At 46.3% G+C, this 20,217-nt stretch overlaps 1 protein-coding gene across 8 annotated transcripts in view; it reads left to right on the plus strand.

Moving 5' to 3' along the window:
• Positions 1–20,217, plus strand: part of LOC133365522 (uncharacterized) — a 72,811-nt gene that overhangs the window by 19,853 nt on the left and 32,741 nt on the right. For 6 of the 8 annotated variants that reach the window (XM_061587508.1, XM_061587515.1, XM_061587511.1 and 3 more), the window contains exons 2-12: positions 755–920; positions 2,501–2,605; positions 2,784–2,894; positions 5,569–5,715; positions 7,762–7,887; positions 9,038–9,199; positions 11,398–11,580; positions 12,632–12,826; positions 13,785–13,949; positions 16,894–17,064; positions 19,158–19,286. In XM_061587508.1, the coding sequence (XP_061443492.1) occupies positions 755–920; positions 2,501–2,605; positions 2,784–2,894; positions 5,569–5,715; positions 7,762–7,887; positions 9,038–9,199; positions 11,398–11,580; positions 12,632–12,826; positions 13,785–13,949; positions 16,894–17,064; positions 19,158–19,286 (1,660 nt within the window). The remainder of the gene's footprint in view (positions 1–754; positions 921–2,500; positions 2,606–2,783; positions 2,895–5,568; positions 5,716–7,761; positions 7,888–9,037; positions 9,200–11,397; positions 11,581–12,631; positions 12,827–13,784; positions 13,950–16,893; positions 17,065–19,157; positions 19,287–20,217) is intronic. The other 2 variants (XM_061587509.1, XM_061587510.1) reach the window with 2 other exon arrangements.

Consider the following 20,217-nt stretch of genomic DNA (forward strand, 5'->3'; position numbering starts at 1 on the left):
ACACTCACAGTTATGAAAGCTGTCACATTAAAGTGTCTCTCAAAGTAGAATTTGAAAAATTAGTGAAGGAAAATGACACTTTTTTTAGAACGTTCTGTTTTATTGCGTTTGAAAAAGGTACAATAAAAAACACAACTGTTATCACTCCCCGCCCTCCACCCACGTGGCTAGACTCACATTTTAAGCTAGGAGTGGGGAACCTATGGCCCTCCAGATGTTTTTAGACTGCACCTTCCATCATCACTGACCACTGGCCATGCTAGCTGGGGGCTGATGGGAGTTGGTATGCAACAGCATCTGGAGAGCCATATCCCTTTTTTAAACCCATCATCCCAAATTTTCAATTTGTGTGAAATCTTGTTTCACTCTTGATTTTGAGCAAAAGAAAAACTGGATGATGATGTAGGAGAAGTTCTACAATTTTGCACATGCTGGTAATTTATAGTTTTCTGGATTTTGGAGCAGTGGACTCATGAAAACATAAGCTAGGATCTCATTTGCAAAGGAAAGGGAGTTGCAAAGGAAAACCCCATTTTTTTTTAAGAGTGTGAACTTTTTGTTTGAAATCAACCTTCAGAATTTTGATTGAACACTGGAGTCTAAAGTGTAGACGTGGCACATCAGAACTAGGCTCATGCGCCAGGAGTCACTGGGTCAAGGTGTGCATATGTATGAAGTTATTGCCACCTGATCCTTGAGGGAGACATAAGCCAAAGACCCTAAGCAGAGGCCCTTGCATTGCTCTCTGTTGCAGGCAGAAAGAAGGATATGTGTTCCAGTTGATGTACCATGGCAGCAGGTGACATTCAAAGATGTAGCTGTCAGCTTCTCCACCGAGGAGTGGTCCATGCTGGAAGGATGGCAAAGGGAGCTCCACAAGGAAGTGATGCTGGAAAATTACACTTGGCTTCTCTCCCTGGGTAAGGCCTCTTGTGGTGCTGTTGTTTACAGAACGCGGTGTCGTGTTCCCTGGTTTTGGGACGGCTTGATGTTCTGCAGGCTTCAGATACTGCCAAAAAAGCAGCCCTGCCTTGACACAAAGCGAGGCAACGGATTTGGCAGACTGTTGAGGGTGGCTGAGCGGGAGGGTGGCTGAATGGGAGAAGTACAGAGGTCCAATCCAGTGGGAAGTTCTCCTGCATGTGCTCCATGGAAGTGAATGGGAGCTGCACCAGAGCTCTTGCACATCCTCTATTCATTTCCATGGAGCTTGTGCAGGAAAACTTTGCACTGAATTGTGCCCCCTCTGTGTGTGTGTCAGTGTCTTTGGGCTTTCCAAGTGGGCCTGCCTCTGGACGGGCGGAAGGGATTTCCCAGCTTTGAAAAGTTGGATGAATTGGACCGGCCAGCTTGACCCCATTGTATTGAAGAGGTGCCTCTTTCCCTCTGCTCTGTTCCAGTTTCTCAGGTCAATTCCAGGGCATAGGGCCATCTGCCTGGGGATCCTGTGATCATCTTGTTGGGCCCTTTAAAAAGGAATTGGCAGTACAGATCAATGGGAAGGAATATCCAAAATGTTAAGAGCATTATGTTAGATATTGATTGAAAATATTCATAGCCTGCTCTTCATTGATTCCGATACCTGAGCAGGGTACAACATAACATAAATTATATTTTTTAAAAACTCAGCAGAACAAAAAATAGTTTTTAACACCTAGCTAAGCTTTAGCAGTTCTTGGCTCTTTAAAACTGAGTGTTGACTGGAAACATTGTACATTAAAAATCAACACTGTTTTCTATATATTTTAAAAAAAACTGAGTATGGGGTACTCAGGCATCCCCTTCCTCTTGATTTTTTTTTTTAGTTCTTGTTGCTGTTGTTGGGGGGTTGCATGTTTTGGGGGCCTTTGTTTCATTTGTATTGCGGGGGGGGTGTAGATGTTTTGGAGGGGCAGCTTCCGAGCATCACCAGTTTTTCTTCTGTGAAATGGGTGTTTTTGTATGCCCATGACAATTTCTTAGGTTTCCAAAAGGTTAGGGATTCCTGCCCTGAGCTGAATAGGAAATGAACCCAAGAGAGATTTTTTTAGATCAGTCTTCCCTCCACCTGGTGCCCTCCAGCCTGGGGCAAAGCAAATGTGTTATGGGAGACCCATGGCTAGAACTTTATTTACTGCAAGCATCTCCTTGTCATGTCTGGGTTTGTGGGGTGGGGTGGAGGGGGCAACTTAAATCAGGGAAGCAGCGTCAGAGTCCTCTGACATTACCTATTCTCTGATTAAACTAGCCACCCTCTTTGCTTTGAGGTCTCGTGTCAGAAGAGCCAGTGGTGGGTCTTCTGTATTGCATCTATTTGTGGCCTTCAGTTTGACTTCAGTGGGACAAGCACAACGCCCTCTCTCTAGACCACAGCCCTTGAATGGGAGTTTTTCATCTGCTTGTTACACAGCTGAATCTTTCGAATCATCATACTTCTGATTTTGTGTTGCTCCTGGAAGCTGTACCTTGAATCTGAGCTCCCCATTTCAAATTAACGTTCCCGTTTTGCCTTTATGAGCAGGTCATTCCATTCCTTTGGTGGAGCTGTCGTCCTTAATCTGTCAGCCAGAAGGAACTACTGAGGGCCGGAGCCTTGATGGGGCTGGTGGAGAGGACAGCCCCAGTGGTAAGAAGCTCTGTCCTGCGGTAAAAAATATTGGCGGTGCAAACAAGAAAGCTCTCCTCGGAGGCTTCTGCATCAGAGCACTTTAGCGCTGGGGCTTATGGGAGTTGTAGTCCAAAACAACTGGAAGGCACCAGGTTGGGGAAGGCTGCCTTAGACCATCTTGTCTCTTTCACTTTAGGTGCAACATTTCTTTTTCTAGAGGATGCAGCAGAGATTGAGGGACCCTGGGACCTTGAGGAGATGAATGAGGAAGTAGAGAGGTGCCTGACCCCAGCTAGCAATGGGGACGGTAAGAGTGTGAAGAAAAGCCTGTGTGTGTGTGTGTGATACTTGTGCTTTACTGTGAAGGAAGAGCTCCCAGCTTCACTATTCAGCACAAGGGTGAAGACGAAGCACTACGTGAATAGCGGTTTGGGGGATTTTTGGCCTGGGAAAGCAGCATGTAAATCTACTAAATCCCAAAGGTGCACTGAACAGAGGAGTTCCTTCTATGAGCTGGAGTTTCCATGCGCACAAGGAGCATGCCACCAGTGTGGTGTAGTGATTAGAGGGTTGGACTAGGACCTGGGAGGTGTGGGTTCACATCTCCACTTAGCCATGAAGCTCGGTGGGTGACCTTGGCCCAGCACAGTCTCTGCCTCACAGGGTTGTTGTGAGGATAAAATGGGAAGGAACCCTGTATACCACCCTGAGCTCCTTGGAGGAAAGGTGAGGTGTAATGTAATGTAATTGATTAATTAATTAATACTTAATTAATATTATGAATATTATAAATAATACAAATAGTATATTTTAAATATTATGAATACTGGATCCATATGACAACCATAAAGGTGGCTCCAGACTGGTGGGGTTTTTTTGCAGGGGTATTCAGCAGAATGACATGGACGCAATGATAGTGCATTAGCAGAGCTTGGAAAAGTTACTTTTTGGAACTACAACTCCCATCAGCCCCAGCCAGCATGGCCACTGGATTGGGCTGATGGGAGTTGTAGTTCAAAAAAGTAACTTTTCCTGTAGTGGAGGAATTGGACTGGCCTGTCCAGACATCACTCCGCTTTATTAGTTCTTTGGCGATGCTTCCCCAGTGTTACCACGTTATTGCCCTCTGGAGGGGCACTCGTGCGCCAGAGCGCAATGAAAGTGGGACAGGAAATAAACCGGAACGTTTGTGGTAGGAAAAGTTTCCGGATTTCAGCAGGAAGCTACTGGACTCGCACTGATTGCAAACAAAGCCGTATGTCTGGCCTGAAAGGTTTGCAGGCGCAAATGGTATTGAAAGCCGAATCGCATTTTGACTGCCCCAAAAACATCAAGAGCACAAATCTTCATGAATATACAATAAAAAAGGTGCCTGGAGGGGCCCAAGTCTCCCTTACCCCCCACCTTCCAGAGGGAGCTGACCAGCACTTAGGCCAACGAAAATTAGGAAGGTCCGGCAAGGGATCTGGAAACTTGTTTTCAATCCCCAGATATGTGAGGGCTGGCAATGGCTGCACTTCCCTTGTGCTCCTTCCTGTTTGCTATTTATTCCAATAAGAACCAGCACAGCTGGATCCGGCCAGTGGCCCACATAGTCCAACATATCCTGTTCTCAGAGTGGCCAACCAGATGCCCATTATGGGAAGCCCGCAAGCAGGACCTGAGCACAAGACCACTCTCCCCTCCCATGGTTTCCAGCAACTAGTGTTCGGAAGCATGCTGCCTCCAGCCATGAAGGAAAAGCAAAGCCATCATGGCTAGTAGCCACTGATATCCTCCATGAATTTGTCTAATCCCCTTTTAAAGCCAACCAAGTTGGTGGCCATCACTATATCTCATGGGAGCGAATTTCAGAGCTTAACTATGTGCTGTGTAAAGATTAAGTCCTTTCTCTTGTCTGTCCTGAATCTTCCAACATTCACCTTCATTGGATGTCCGCATGTTATGAGAGAGGAAGGAAAACTTTTCTCTGACCGCTGTCTCCCTGCCATGCATAATTTTAGACACTTCTATCATGGCGCCTCTGACTCACCTCTTCTCTAAACTAAAACGCCCCAAATGCTGCAACCTTTCCTCATAGGGGAGTCGCTGCATCTCCTTGATCCTTCAGGTTTCCCCTTTCTGAACCGTTTCCAGCTCTACAATATCCTTTTTGAGGTGAGGTGACCAGAACTGTACACAGGATTTCAAATGCAGTTGCACCATAAATTTGTGTAGCGGCATTATGATACGTTCCACATCCGAGACGGGGCTTTCCTAAACTGGCTCCAGGTCTGCAGGGCCCCATCTCAAAGGAAGCCCTGGTTCCATTGTCCCTGTCAGTGTTATAGTTGTGGAGAACTAAGAGGACAACTCACACAAGACTCCTGCTCTGAGGCGGGGCCAACCTGACCCATCCAACTCATCCTCCACCCCAAGGTATGGCACGAACAGAAGGGGCAGGTTCGTAAGTCAGACCAAAGGTCTTGCACTCGGGTCCTGCTTGCGGGCTTCCCCCAGGCACCTGGTTGGCCACTGTGAGAACAGGATGCTGGACTAGATGGGCCACTGGCCTGATCCAGCAGGCTCTTCTTATGTCCATCTAGCTCAGTGATGTCTGCACTGACCTGCAGCATTTCTCCAGGGTTCAGCAGGGTATCTTTTTCCAGCCCTGCCTGGGGATTGCAGAGCTCTGCCACCGAGTTACTGTCCTTCCCTAAAGTTACTTTAGCTTGATGCAGAAAAAGCTGTAGGTGACTCAAAGGAGTGAGCCAAGCCAGGTGCCATCTGGGGAAACTACCCCAGCCGTGTTCTTGCACCCTGTCCAGCCTAGTGGAAAATCCCAACCCACCCAAAAGAGCAAGGGTTGAACAGCTCTGGTTTTCAGACCCAGCGTTAAAATTAGCTGGCCGTGGCCGTGTCTGCCTCGTTGAGTGTGACCTTATTTCCCCTTTCAGTTTCAATAAGCGCTGTAAGGGTTTATTTCTCTGCTCCCCAAACAGGCGAGTGTCCCAGCAGCCTCCACCTTTGCGCTCTCATGAAGCTTGTGAAGGACATCCCAGAGTTTCTCTGTGGACACGCAAAAGCCAATGGAGGTCCGGCCACGGCTGCCGGCAGTGGCAATGAAGCCGAGGTGCCAAATGGCAACGGTGAGTGAATGGGGCCTTCCTGCCGCATTCCAGGGGAGGATCCCTTTTCAGAGCCCCATAATTTGACACCAGCATCCCCCTCGCGTGAATGGTAGTTTAGCTTGTCTGAATTAGCTGATAAGACAAGGGTGCAAGGCAGGTTCCTTTGATCCAGTGAGTTGCTGGCCTTTCCCTCCCCCCTCCTGTCAGCTGCAGATTTGTTTGATTTTTGACAGGTTCCCCTCCCTCTCTCCTTCTGCAGACCCTCTGAGGAGCAGCCGTGAAATGTTTGACAGCTGTGGAATTTTCATGAGAGGATGGGAAGGGGCGGTGGGAGTGAAAGGGAGGCTGAGGGCACACGATTTGTCAGGCGGAGGGTTGCTATTGGGAGCCCGAGCAAAGGAGAGGAAGGGAGGGTGTTCTGCTGTCTTTCCTCAGCCCGATACGCTTCCGAAATCTCGTAGCAACCTGCAAAATAAACGTGGCTGATGGACGCTGTTATCTTGTCCCTGATAAGGGACAGCCTTCATTTGACCAGTAGAAAGCAATGGAGAACAGCTTGGCAGAATCCAGACCTACCAATGCTGGAAACTGACCAGCTTGTCCGCATATTTTCCTATCTGGTCTCCTTTGCTTTGCGTTCTCCAGTCGGATGGGTTTGAGGTACCGTCAAGGGGAACAGCGAGTGGAAGGTGGACAGATCTACCCTATGGCCGCACTATTTAAAGCAGTATGCTAGCTCTTCAGTAGATATGGCTTTCCCCCAAAGCATCCTGGGAACGGTAGTTTGCCAAGGGTGCTGAAACTGTTTCTGCAGTGACTGTTTGAACAGGTATGATACTGCTTTAATGTATAGTGCAGATGGGGTCTCTGAGGCATGGTGCTCCAGCATGTTTTTTTGCGTGCAACATGTTGATTCTAATGGGGGCTTGCACAGGAGAGCAACCTGGTGGATTGGGCCCATTTATTATTATTATTATTAGTAGTAGTAGTTGCTGGTTACCCAAAGGCTTCCAAGCAACTTACAACATTGTTAAAATCAAAAATTAATATATCATACCATCAAACAAAATGTTAAACAACAACCACCGCCCCATACAGCTGCGGAAAACTTTGGCAGTGCATTAACACAAATAACATCATCTTAGTATATCTAATGCATGAGAAAAAAGGTAAGTCTTTACCTGGCGCTGAAAAGATGTCAATGAAAGTGCCAGGCGGACCTCACTGGGGAGTGTATTCCTCAGGTGGGGTGCTACAACTGAAAAGGCCCTCTCCTTTGCCACCACCCTCTGAGGCTCCCTCAAAAGGGGGAACTGGAGAAGGGCCTCAGAAGTGGGAGAGTTCAATTTATTGCTTCAGGATCCAAAGAGTCTTAGGCTAGCGCAGCCTTTGCCAACTTGGTGCCCTCCAGATGTTTTTGATTATAAACTCCCATCGGCCCCAGCCAGCACAACTGGGCTAGACTTAACTCAGAGGTCTTCCCAGGTTTACAGTCAGGAGTGTACAAATGCTCAAGGCTCCCTTTCTGAGGTTGTCATTCTCCATTGCCAAAGATCGTGGGAGGGTGTGGAAGGTGGGCTTTTTCTTCCTACGCTCCTGCTTCCAGGTCAGAAGGAGGAAGCCTTGTTCCAGACATGCCTCATTGCAGGAATCGAGCGTTGTGTAAATCTGTCAAAATGCCCAGAGGGCCTTGTCAGGATTATGGGACAGGCATGCAAGGTCCTGGTTTGGCCAGCTTCCTCTCCCTGTTCCTTTTAGAAAAACTTTTCTTGCTTTTGTATGTGTCTCTGCTAATTTGGAGATGAGCGTTTGCCTCCCATCTTTCCTCCTGGGCCCCTTTTTAGAAGGCCAAGAAGAGAGAGGAGCGGATTTTCTCTTGGTGATTTGATAATGTGTTATCATTGGATGTTGCAACTGCTGCTTTTTATAAGTTGTATTGCGTTTTTTTATTGATGTATTTTTATGTTTGTGTTTAATTTTTGTAAGCCGCCTGGAGGGCCTTTTGGCCAAAGGGGGGGGGGTAGAAATCAACAACAACAATAATAATTTCCTTTGTTCTTCCAGTTAAAACTGAAGCACGGCTGGAGAGCCCTCAGGGTGATTTGCCAGACGTCTCCCTGCACCTGCCCGGTCACCCTGGCACACCGGCCAGGACCACAGAGGGAGAAGGCGGAGAGTCCCATATCAGAGGTTTGTACGCACACGGCGGGTCTTGGAAACGCTGCCCAGGTCTTAAGGTCCACGTTGATCCTGGGACATGACGCTTTTTGGGAGCCAACTGCTGTTTAAAGTGCTGATGGAAGGCTGTTGCAACACACAGAACTCTTCATGCAGAAGCAGGCTGCTGGATTGCACAGAATTCCTTTCTAGTGTGCCTTATGGGGCAAAGTGTACATTGAGATCTGTTGGTAGATCTCTGGAAGGCTGCTGACCTCCAACAGTTTCAGAATAGCAACAACTGAAAGGTTTTCCCTCTCTAAATTAGGCTGTTGGAACAAAAGAAAACCTGGGGGAAGCCAGGAACGGATTTTTATGTAAACGGAGTAATCTGCCTTATACCGAGTCAGACTGTATCTAGCTCAGTGTTGTCTGCACTGATTGGCAGTGGCTCTCCAGGATTTCAGGCAGGGGACATTATTATTATTGTTATTACTGTTGTTATTATTAGTATTAACATTAACAACAACAACAACAATAATTTATTTATTTATACTCCGCCTTTAAGCCAAAGGCCCTCAAGGCGGCTTACAAAAAACACAAATATAAAAATACAATATAAAATACATCAATAAAACAATACAATTTACAAAATACAATTTACAAAAGTTAAATAACTGCTCTTAGGCTAACAATGTAAAATGCACGACACATGAGGGAAAAGGGACAGGGAAGAACAAGGAAAAAAGCAGGCACCAGTTCTTAAATTACAGTTCTTATCATGACCAGCTGGAGTGGAAGCAGGTAGCCTGATAGCATGGTGGCTACTGGAGAGGGCAAGGAGAGCGCAAGGGCCTACCTGGAGATGTCATTGTTGGTTAAACCTGGGACCTGCATGCAAAGCAGCTGCTTTGCCACTCAGCTACGGCCCTTCCCTGCATGTTAGTTTGCATTAAATCAGCTGTGGTCAGTACGCAGCTAAGAATATGCTACATTTTCATTCTGCTCTCCAGTGAAGGGTTCTTTTAAAATAAGCTTTTGCTGCAACAGACTAACATGACTGTCCCTCCTCTGGGACAGTGTTCTGTGTAACTCAAATGCTTGTATTGTCCCACGTTGACAAGAAGAGGGCCCATTCTGTGGTCATCCCTTTCTGAGTTTCACTGCTCATTTGTGGGCACAGATGTGGCAACAAACACCGAGGTGGCAATAGAAGAGACCCGGGCAGGACGGTTGCTGAAGTGCAAGATGGAAGCCCTTCTCCACAGGCCCTGCCAGTCCAGGGAGCAGAATGGGAGCCCCCAAGCAGACAGGGAGGCAGAGCCTTGTGCCACAAGAGCTGCAGGTGAGTTCGACACCATTATATAGTCGCGTATTATTTTGTCCCATTCCCCGAGAGACAGAAATTGCACATCTAGGCATTTTAAGGGTGGAGCATTTTCTCAGGCCTGGAAGTGCTTTGTGTCATACTCCCAAATTCAACTAACCCCTTTTTTTGGTGGTCAGAATTTCCCCCCCAAATGTGTAAAATGGACGTATGCATGGAAGACTCGCATTGAATTGCTTATTCTGAGGTATCCATCCATGATTCAGGCTGCAGTTCTGTGGACACTTGCCTGGGAGTGAGCCCTGTTCAGTACAGTGGGACTTGCCTGTAAATAACATGCACACGATTGCTCTACAGCAGGGGTGTAACCAGCTAGCATGACCAATGGTCAAGGATGATGGGAATGGTATTCCAGGAACATCTGCAGGGCCACAGGTTCCCCACTTGTACTCTACATGCTGTCTGTTATTAACAATAAATATTTCCCCTGCTCGTCAGCTCATAGAAACGCCTTGTGGCTGACATTAGAAAATGCAAAACAATGTAAGTTCATATCAGTTTGAAAGCATGCACATTTTAAACCAGCACAATCTAGACGGTGGCCAGTCAATTTGAAAACCAGTTTGAAACCACAGGAGAACTACATGTTGGAAGCCTGTTGAAATCAATGTGATTCCAGTTTCTCCCTAAAAGGCAGCAAGAAGGGAGCCTGACAGATTTCTACCAGGAGGGTATTGCAGAGCCACCAAGAAGGCTCCGCGCCTCTCATGCTCACTTGCCTACTACAACACAGAGAGCAGAGCTTATGCGGCAGATCCTAAAGCCCAGCACCCCTTTTAAACAAAAAGCAGCATACAAGAGTGCAAAATAAATCAATAAATAAAACTGACACCCTCCAGGTGCTCTGGGCTACATTTCCCATTAGCCCCAGCATCATACAGCCATGCTGTCTGGGGTTGATGGGAGTTGCAGTCCAAAGCATCTGAAGAGTAGCGGGTTGGTGAAGGCTGTTCTACAGAGACTGGGAAAAAAGGATGTGAAGAATGCAGACAGGTGGACTTACTGGGGCCTGAGAAGAGGAGCGACCTGCCATGTGGTGCATCTACTGGCCCCCAGAAGTGTTTTTCCATTCTCTGGCAACTCCACCCCTCTAAGTGTTTCTCTCCACAGTGTAAAGGGCTACGGACTGAACTCCTTAAAAGCAGTGTGGAGATTCTCATGCTCTTGAGCCCTTCAGCCTCTGAGGAGAGGCTACACCTCAGTGGTAGAACAACTGTTTTCCATGCAGAAAATCCCAGGTTTGATTCCTGGAGTCTCCATGTAGAGCTGGGAAATACTTCTTGAAACCCTGGAAAGCTGCTGCCAGTGTAGACGATACCAAGCTAGATATGGGCCCTTCCCATGTTCCTAACGTGACAACAGGTCACATACTTGTGTGACAGACCTCAAACAGGGTAGATTTCACTCAGCCTTTGTTGATGTGTAGGCCTCTGTGTGTGTGTGTGAGAGAGAGAGAGAGAGAGAGAGAGAGGGAAACAATATTTTGTTACAGCATTTTGTTTCAGAATAAATGTGCCTCTGCTTCTGGGGCAAGGTCCAGCGTGTCCTGATCCATGGGGATGCCCACCACTGAGGGGAGGTGATGGCCCAAGCGAAGGGAAAGTTGGTCGTCCCCAGTTTTTGGCAAGGCAAAGCAAAGTAGGATCCACACCTTGGAGAGAGACGTACGTGTGGGTTTCAGGACCACAGTTAGTGACCCTGAAGCTGAGACAAACCGTACGAGTTGTCTCAGCAGTGTCCTGGAGCAACTAGCAGAACTGGCTAGCTGTTTATTGACTTGAGGCACCACCCCCTGAATGCTGCTACTGGCCAGTTAAAGGGCCAGCATGCATCTTCCTCTGTAGCTAAGCTCTGGGGATGTCTCCTCAGGGCTTTCCTGATCCTCTTAGGAATCTGTGGACCAGTCGTCAGAATACGGTGGCAGAGGTGTCTCCTCTAGGTTCCAGGGAGGAGGTGGTGTGGGTTCTGGTGACAATGGCTCTACATGGAACAGACCAGAGAATGGATCTATTTGCAGTCTTCAGAGGACTCTTCCTCCAAGGATTCCTGGTCTGGGTCCATGACATAGTGAGATCTAGCATGTTCGTAGCAAGAGGGAACCGGTTGGTCAACCAATGCTGTTGCTCTACATTAGTGTCTCTTATTCCTGTTGTTAGACACAACCCTGGAAAGGTCCGTTGTCCATGATGACTGTTCAAAGGATGGAGGGCAGAAGGATGGAGCTGTGAGCAGGTCCGGCACTCCTCAGGCCACAGCCAGTGGCTCTCTAGCTGGCCATGCAGCAGGAGGCATGGAAATGTGCAGAGCGGAGCCAGTGGCCAGAGAGGATCTACCAGAAGGTACAAAGCAGGGAAGGCCCTCATTTTTGCCATAATCTAAGGCCCAATTCATGTGTGACTTGTTCAGTCTTCATCCCATTATGTTTAAGGCCAGGGTCGCCAATGTTTCATGAGTGCGTGCCCATGTGCCCACCAATATCTCCTATGGCACCCACGTAAGGTCTCAGCAAATATCTCCTCAAAAATCCACAATGCACAAGTGACTTTTTGTTCTTCCTGTTCAGTTCCTCTCTTTAATGGCTTTGCCTCTCCTACATTGAACATATCAATATTTCATTGGATGCCAGGATTGGACACCCACCCTCCCATTCTGAACAGAGGAGAGTTGCAAAGAGCCTCTCTCTGTGACGCATGTCAGTGGCAGCAGATGTAGGAGCCTTTTTTGCCCACTGATTGGGGGAGCAATTACACACCATTTTGTGGTCCTGAGGTTTTCCCCCTGCTCTTTCAGATGCGGCAGCCATTTTGTGTTATGCCACACACACCACAGCAGTCGTGTTGTGACCTTGGCACTTTCTCAAAATTTTGGTAGTACCCACCGGCCCCAAAAGTTTGACAACCCCTGGTTTAAAGCAATCATCCACATGGCAAGTTGCACGCAATAATTAGCCTTTTGGGAAGGGATCCAGTGGAATCACTTTGTGACAATGTAGGGGTTTTTTTTCTATTAGTAATTCGTTATTATATTTAGTGAAAGGGTTCTTTATCAAGGTGGGGAGGAAACCATTGACTGCTTTGGGCTCTCACTTCAGCTCGTGTTTTTGGCTAAAACTGTGAGTGGAGATCCTTCTACATAGGACTGGCCAAACCAGTCCCCATCTTTGTTATTTTTTTCCTTCAAGGAAAACCCCAGATGGTGTTGTGCATCTATGATCAACTTGCAGTTACACTGCATCATGGGTAGTATAGTTTTTAGGACTGCATGAACAATCGCCGGTTTCTTGTACCATAATATTGGACCCCAATTATGTTGTTTGTTGTTTTTGTGCAAATTTCAGTAGCAATCCTATGCAGGCCAAGCATTGATGCATTCCTTGATTATTTTTTTCAGCAGAAGCCACTGCAGATTCTGGCCACCAACCCCTACTAAATTCCTGGAAGGAAAGAGGAGCGGACTCGCCTGATCTTCTCAGCACATCAGACAGCACCTCTTTATCTAGCTACTCTACTGTGGGAGAGAGGCCACTGAATATGAGAGTCTGTCAAGAAGGTGTTTCCAAGAACTCACCCCCAACTCTTGCACAAGGTTTGTAAACTTGGGAAGGAGGTTTCAGACAAAGGAATGAATCTATTCTCTTGGACATGATCTGTGATTAGCTCTCTCTCACCAGACAGCCCTGTACTCGGCAGGGTTTAGGCAAAAACACCACAGCTCAGTAATGCCTACAGTGAATGCCAGGAGTTCTCCAGGATTTCAGGCCAAGGTCTTTCTCTGATGGAGGACAGAGAACTCCAAGCAAGAGTGCTTCTCAGGGCTCTACTCAGTCTTTTTCTGGGTGGGGAAGAAGGACAGATCCTGGCGCACAGCGTTAGACCTAACATTCAAAAGCAAATTTGTAGCCTACTGAAAATTCGGGATGGAAACCGTGTCTTCCATCAGGGAGGTCCTTTATCCCCAGGACTTCTTGGCTTCTTTCCCAACCCTATTTGGAGATGCCGGGGTTGAACCTGGAACCTTTTGCATGCAAAGCAGGTGCTGTACCACTGAGCTACAGTCCATTATGCAACAAATGTCCATAGATTTGCTTCTTTGGCGTAAGTGACTCTATGTCTCAGAGCCTCCCTCTCAAAAAGTTTGCCAAATTTCGGCAAGGGTTTGGCAAGAGTATGGAAGGCAGGCATGTATGGAGATTAAAATAGGCGGAGAGGATAGGGGATGAGTGGGTAATGGGGGCAGAGAGAGGAAGAGGCAGAGAATTCTGCAAAGTTCTATTCCAGCCTTTCCCAACCTGGTGCCCTCCCGATGTTTTTGAGTTCAACTCCCATAAGTCCCAGCCAACATGGTGGGGCTGATGGGAGTTGTATTCCAAAACAGCGGAAGGGCACCAGGTTGAGGAAAGCTGATCTGTTCATACTGTCCCTCTAGGTTGTGATGAAATCTCCAGTCACTGTCCACGCCTTCTTAAGCTTTGTTTTCATAGGAGCAAGACTGACATGATAGACCTGTTTAAATGATGATCCAGCTGGTGTTTCTTCTCGCTTAGGAGCGGCAGCAGAAGGGAAGCCCCTCCAAGGCCTGCTGAAGTGCCTAAAGGAACTGATTGTCCACCAGCCCCAGAAAGCATCCCACAAACGTTCCACAGGCAGCTGGCAACCCATCCCAGGGCGCAAGAGGAGAGAAGTGGGGAGTGGGCATCCCCTGATCCAAGGTGGGTCGGTGCTTATCTGAAGCTAGCGGTTGCACTGGTGACACAAGCACTTCTTAAAATGGAAATTATCGGTGGCTGAGCTAGTCCAAACAGTTACCTTCCCCCAGTTGTTGCCTTATACATAGAATCATAGAATAGTAGAGTTGGAAGGGATCTATAAGGCCATCTAGTCCAACCCCCTGCTCAATGCAGGAATCCAAATCAAAGCATTCCTGACAGATGGCTGTCCAGCTGCCTCTTGAATGGCTCCAGTGTCGGAGAGCCCCACTACCTCTCTAGGTCATTGGTTCCATTGTCGTATGGCTCTAACAGGAAGTTTTTCCTGATGTTCAGTGAAAACTGGGCAATTAGCCACAGCAAACGTTCAGCCATCACTCAGCACCAGAGCACTTTATTAATTCATTTATTTAAGTCATTTCTATATCTCCTTATATATATATATTTTCCCCATTAAGTGGTATATCAATCTTGAGGGATTTTTTGTGGGGGGGGATGGGTCTGGTGTGAGGGATTGTAGTATTTTCCTTTCTGTTTGCTACCATGATAGCTTTGAATGGTGGATGGTTTATACATTCTTTAAATAAATAAATAGTCCGAAACGTCTGGAGGGCATCAGGTTGGAAGTTGATACTCATGAAGTGTGAGGGACATGGAATAGTAATATATATTCTCTTTTTAAAATTTCTGATACTTGTATTGACTGCTCAGAAGCTTGTTACAGGTTTCTCTGAGTCATTCCTCTAAAATTCCAAGGCATCATTCCTCTAAAAAATATGCATTCCTGGGGATTAGTGTGGCATTTGACAGCTCTATCAATTGAATGTGGTGTGTCTTTCAGCATGTGTTATCCATACGGAAAATGTGAAGCAGTGTTTTCTAGGGATGTGGTTGGCCATCGCTGACCACAGGAGCATCTGCCACTCGGCATGCCTGCAATGCTCCTTTGTACTGTTGTTGTAGTAGTTCCTGTGGTGCCATCAATGCACATGGCACTTTATAAAGCCGAAGAGGACAGGTCTGTGCCGAGGAGCAAACAACCTAAAATAAATGTGTGCTCATTTCTTTCTGTAGCAGATTCCCTTGACAACCATTGCAAGACTCCCAAAGCAGTTCGAAAGCTGGTTTCTGGCACAAGAGCTTACCCGTTATATTTTGCAATGTTGTTTGGTGGAAGCTGCTGAGTGTTTAGCTTGTGTGTTTGCAAGCTTCCTTGTATACGTGGAAAACAGTAGCATGTTCTCAGAAAGAGAGAGAGAAGGAAAGGGAATTGTAAGGCAGGGGGCTATTCTGCACTGCATTTCTTATACTAGTTTTGAACAGTTGGAAATCTTTCACAGAAACACCTAGGTATTTTAGCTGAATACACACAAAGACATATTTTATACAGTACCACAAAAAATTGCACATTTTAGAGATGTCTAACATTTATTTATTTAGAAGATTTCTAACCCAATCATCAAAAAACGCAGAAAGCGCTCATAAGAACATAAGAAAGTTTTTTTAAATTTTTTTTTTAACGTTGTTTTGTTTTAATGTATTTGAAGGTCTTTTTATGATGTTTTAAAGTGTTTTTAGTGTTTCTGTTTGCTGCCCTGGGCTCCTGCTGGAAGGAAGGAAGGGGTATAACTAAAATAATAAATAAATAAATAAGAACATAAGAAGAGTCTGCTGGATCAGGCCAGTGGCCAACCAGATGCCCATTATGGGAAGCCCGCAAGCTGGACTTTGGCACAAGAGCACTCTGCCCTCCTACAGTTTCCAGAAACTGGTGTTCAGAAGTGTACAGCCTCTGACAGTGGAGGCAGAGCGTAGCCATCATGGCTAATAGCCACTGATAGCCTTTTTCTCTATGAATTTGTCTAATCCCCTTTCAGTGCCATCCAAGTTGGCAGCCTGTTGGAGCAAATTCCATAGTTTAACTATGCACTGTGTGAAGGTTAAGTACCTTCTTTTGTCTGTCCTGGCACATAAAATACATGAAACAAATAAAAACTTCAAAGTCGCAACGGCCACCAAACACATGGGTCCAGTGGGACATGCATGCCTGTCTCCACCAGTAAAAAGTTAACCTGGCTGCGCAGAAATGCAATTTTAACTGGCAGCAGAAATTCACCAGGGTTGGTGTCTGTGGAGCCCGAGAGAGAAAGGTGTGGGAGTGCGCTCTCAAATGTTGCCCCATTGCCTTTTCAAACCCATTGAAGACTTTCCCTTTTCAATCAGCCTGTTTTGGACTTGCTGTTGTTTTTATTGCTAATGTTTATATTGTGGATGGTTTTTATTGTTAAATGTTTTGTGGGAAGCAAATTATAAATTAAATACATAAGGATTTGTTTAAAATAAAGCCCAATGAATAGGGGAGAACATGATTCTGTCTCGGAGCTAGCTAATTTATGCTTTTGGCATCTGTCACTCACTCTTAGAACTAAGACATAAGTCCTAATTAATTCCTGATCAATATTTTCAGAAATCTGACACTTTAATTTCTCACCTCATAGGATGCTGTAGGCTCATCTAACTCAGTGTTGTCTTCACGGACTGGCAGCAGTGGCTCTCCAAGGTTCCGGGCAGGAGACATACAGCCCTACCTAGGAATGCCATTGGGCACAGAACATGGGGCTTTCTGCAGGAAAAGCAGGTGCTCTGTCACCTGACCCACGGCCCTTCCCCAAATGTCATCTTGGCATTTTTGGAGTTAGTCCCAATTTCTTCTTCTTCTAATAATAATAATAATAATAATAATAATAATAATAATAATAATAATAATAATAATAATAATTAGTAAACCCTCCAGATGTCCAAATAGGTATCCACTCAAAACTTACGTCTATATAAAATATGTCCAAACGTATCCAGGGTGGTGAAGTGCTCAGTCCATTGCTTGATAGACGGAGGATATTTACCCTTCCAGGCTCAGATGGTCCTGATTTCTTGTTTCTGGATATAGTAAAAATTGAAGCCCCAGAGGAGGAGCCCCCTGCCCACAGCCCAGGAAGCCCTGGGAGAAGAGGGTCCAGCTGTCCACTTACTCCACCAGGTAGTATTTCCACCTTCCAGACTAAAGGAGGCAGGAGAACGAATCCTCCGGAAGCAACGGACAACAACCTATTTGCAGCAGGTAAGCCATGGAGTTTGCTCACTAGATACTGCTGTCCTTAGGAGACACTTTTCCTGCAACCAAATCCTCTGCCTGGGAAAAGGATGGAGATTAAATGGGCTCAGATCTCTAATGTGGGTTAACTCTCTTTGCAGCATTTGGGTTTTCAAGCAACAACCAGCAATCATGAGTTTGTATTAGGGCAGTACCTTTATTAAGCCAACTGAAGCGTCACAAAAGAGCGTGCAAGCTTTGGAGTTCTTCAGAACTCCTCATTATGCTAGATCAGGGTTAGGGAAAGGAATATGGCTAGTGGGCCAGATCCTGAGTTCCTCCACCACCAGCACCCCCATGGGCCATTTTGACAGGTGGGTTCAGCCACCTCCTTGTCAGGTGACCCAAAGGAACAGACCCTTCTGGATGTTAAGATCAGCAGAGGGGGCCTCTTGGCAGTTCTGCTGCCCTCAGAAGTTTGACAGTGTGTGTGTGTGTGTGCATGGTCCGGGAGAGGGCCTTCTCTGTGGCAGCCCCTAGGTTGTGGAATTCCCTCCCCACAGAGGTGCATCCAGTGCCTTCACTATACGGATTTCAGCAAATGCTTAAGACCCACCTCTTTACCCTGGCTGTTCACCCCACAGATGTGTAAGTTTTGGTCCACCCTATTTTTGTGCTGTTTGTAAGTTGTTTTACATTTTTTAAAGGATGTACTTAAACCATTGTAACCTGCCCTGGAATGTCAGGGTGAAGGGCAGGCAATAAATTGGCACTGGCTGCCCATTTGCTTCCGGCCAAGTTCAAGGTTCTAGTTTTGGTGTACACAGCACTATGCAGCTCAGGATCAGGATACCTGAAAGACTGTCTTATCCTTTACATACCCAGTCGATCGCTGCGCCTTGCAAGTGAGGGCCTCCTGCAGATACCATCTTATCAGGAGGTTCATTCTGTACTATATAGGAAACGGACCTTTAGTGTGGCAGCACCTACCCTGTGGGATTCCCTCCCCTTGAATATTCGGCAGGCGCCATCTCTGCTGTCTTTTCGGCGCCTTTGGAAGACTTTCCTCTTTCAACAAGCCTTTTAAGTTGAGACCTATCCCAGTCTGCGTCTGTGTTAGAATTGTTTAATATGTTTTTAATAATGTTTTTAACCCTTTTTAAACGTTTTTTAAAAAAATGTTTTTAATGCTGTCTTGTTTTAATGAATTTTAAGATATTTTATGATGTTTTAAGTATTTTACTGCTTTGTTTACCACCCTGGGCTCCTGCTGGGAGGAAGGGAGGGATACAAAATAAATAATAATAATTAACAACAACAACCATTTTCCCTTTGTGGGCAGACTGTGAGCCACACTTGCAAAGGAAGATCCCTTGCGCTGCCATTTTGAATTCAAGCCAGCTATTCAGTGGAAGAATCCGGAGCGCACTTTGGAATCTGGCACCATTTTCCCGCTGCCATGCAGGGTGACAGGAAAAGGTGTAAAACACAAGAATTGGGAGGGCAGTTAGAGTGCACTTCCAACTCTTCTTCATAGAAAGACTCCCTTAAAACCACCGATGGAGAGACCTCGTTGATGTTTGCCACATCTGAAGAGGACACAGGCTTAGGGACAGCACTTCCTTTAAGCTTTTCTTACCCCTTATATACCCAGTCGATCACTGTGCTGTGCAGGTGAGGGCCTCCTGCAGATACCATCTTATCAGGAGGTCTGTTCCGCACAACATAGGAAACAGACCTTTAGTGTAGCGGGACCTACCCTGTGGAACTCCCTCCCCTTAAATATTAGACAGGCGCCATCTCTCTTGTTTTTTCAGTGCCTATTGAAGACCTTCCTCTTTCAACAAGCCTTTTAAGTAGAGACCTTATCCCAGTCTGCGTCTGTGTTGGACTTGCTTTTAGAGAAGCTTTAAAAGTTTTTTTTTTAAAGATTCTGGAGTGCCTTTACATTTTGATCATGTTCTTAATGTATTACTGCATTTTCACCATGACCGCAGCAGTGCGCGTGTCACTGTAGGTGTGCCATTTGGATTTTCTGACGCCTTAGAGGCTTTTCTTCTCCGGACATTCTCCTGCAGATTCTGGCTTAACCTCTCTGTTTTCTTTTGGGGTGTCTGCAGTTAAAGTTGAACTGATGGCCGCCAGCCCCCCACTTCACTACCTGGACAGATGTCATCATTCTCTCAGCACCCACGGAGCCACAGGCGAAGACAGGGCAGCTGACGAGACTGGAGTCCTGCATGTTGAAAGTAAGACTCCTCTGTCTGACTTTGCAGGTTTAGGTGAGAGGGTCCAATGTGAGACGTTGCCTTTACCTAGTTCTTTCTGCCAGTTTGTGGCACTAGGAGGTGTTCAGAAGTCTTAATGATGGAGACCTGCCAACTAAGGATAACAGACGTAATGCATCTGATGAAATTAAGAGGAGGGGAATAGCTTAGTGGGAGAGTGCCTCCCTGATCGGAGGCTGTCTCATGCCTAATCAGTTCCTTGGTGCATCTGGCTTGGTATTGCCGACACGGACTGGCAGCAAGATTTCAGGCGGAGAGGCTTTCCCATCCCTGCCTGAGATGTTGGGAATTGAACTTGGGGCTTCTTGCGTCCAGAGCGGATGCTCTACCGCTGAGCTATGGCCCTTCTCAAAACAGACTTTAGGGTTGTGTATGAACACTAAAGTGAGGATCATTCAGTCCATGGTATTCCCAATCTCTGTGTATGGATGTGAAAGTTGGACAGTGAAAAAAGCGGCTAAGAGAAAAATCAACTCATTTGAAATGTTGAATTTGAAATGCTGGAGGAGAGCTTTGCAGATACCATGGACTGCGAAAAAGACAAATAATTGGGTGTTATAACAGGTTAAACCAGAACGATCACTAGAAGCTAAAATGATGAAACTGAGGTTATCATACTTTGGACACATAATGAGAAGACATGATTCACTAGAAAAAATAATGATGCTGGGAAAAACAGAAGGGAGTAGAAAAAGAGGAAGGCCAAACAAGGGATGGATTGAATCCATAAAGGAAGCCACAGACCTGAACTTACAAGATATGAGCAGGGTGGCTCATGACAGATGCTATTGGAGGTCACTGATTCACAGGGTCGCCATAAGTTGAAATTGACATGAAGGCACATAACAACACCACAACATTTGGATTCTGTCCCTCCTTAGATCTTCAGGGC

This window comes from Rhineura floridana, chromosome 10 (genome assembly GCF_030035675.1).
Source record: "Rhineura floridana isolate rRhiFlo1 chromosome 10, rRhiFlo1.hap2, whole genome shotgun sequence".
NCBI classification, from domain to species: Eukaryota; Metazoa; Chordata; class Lepidosauria; order Squamata; family Rhineuridae; genus Rhineura; species Rhineura floridana.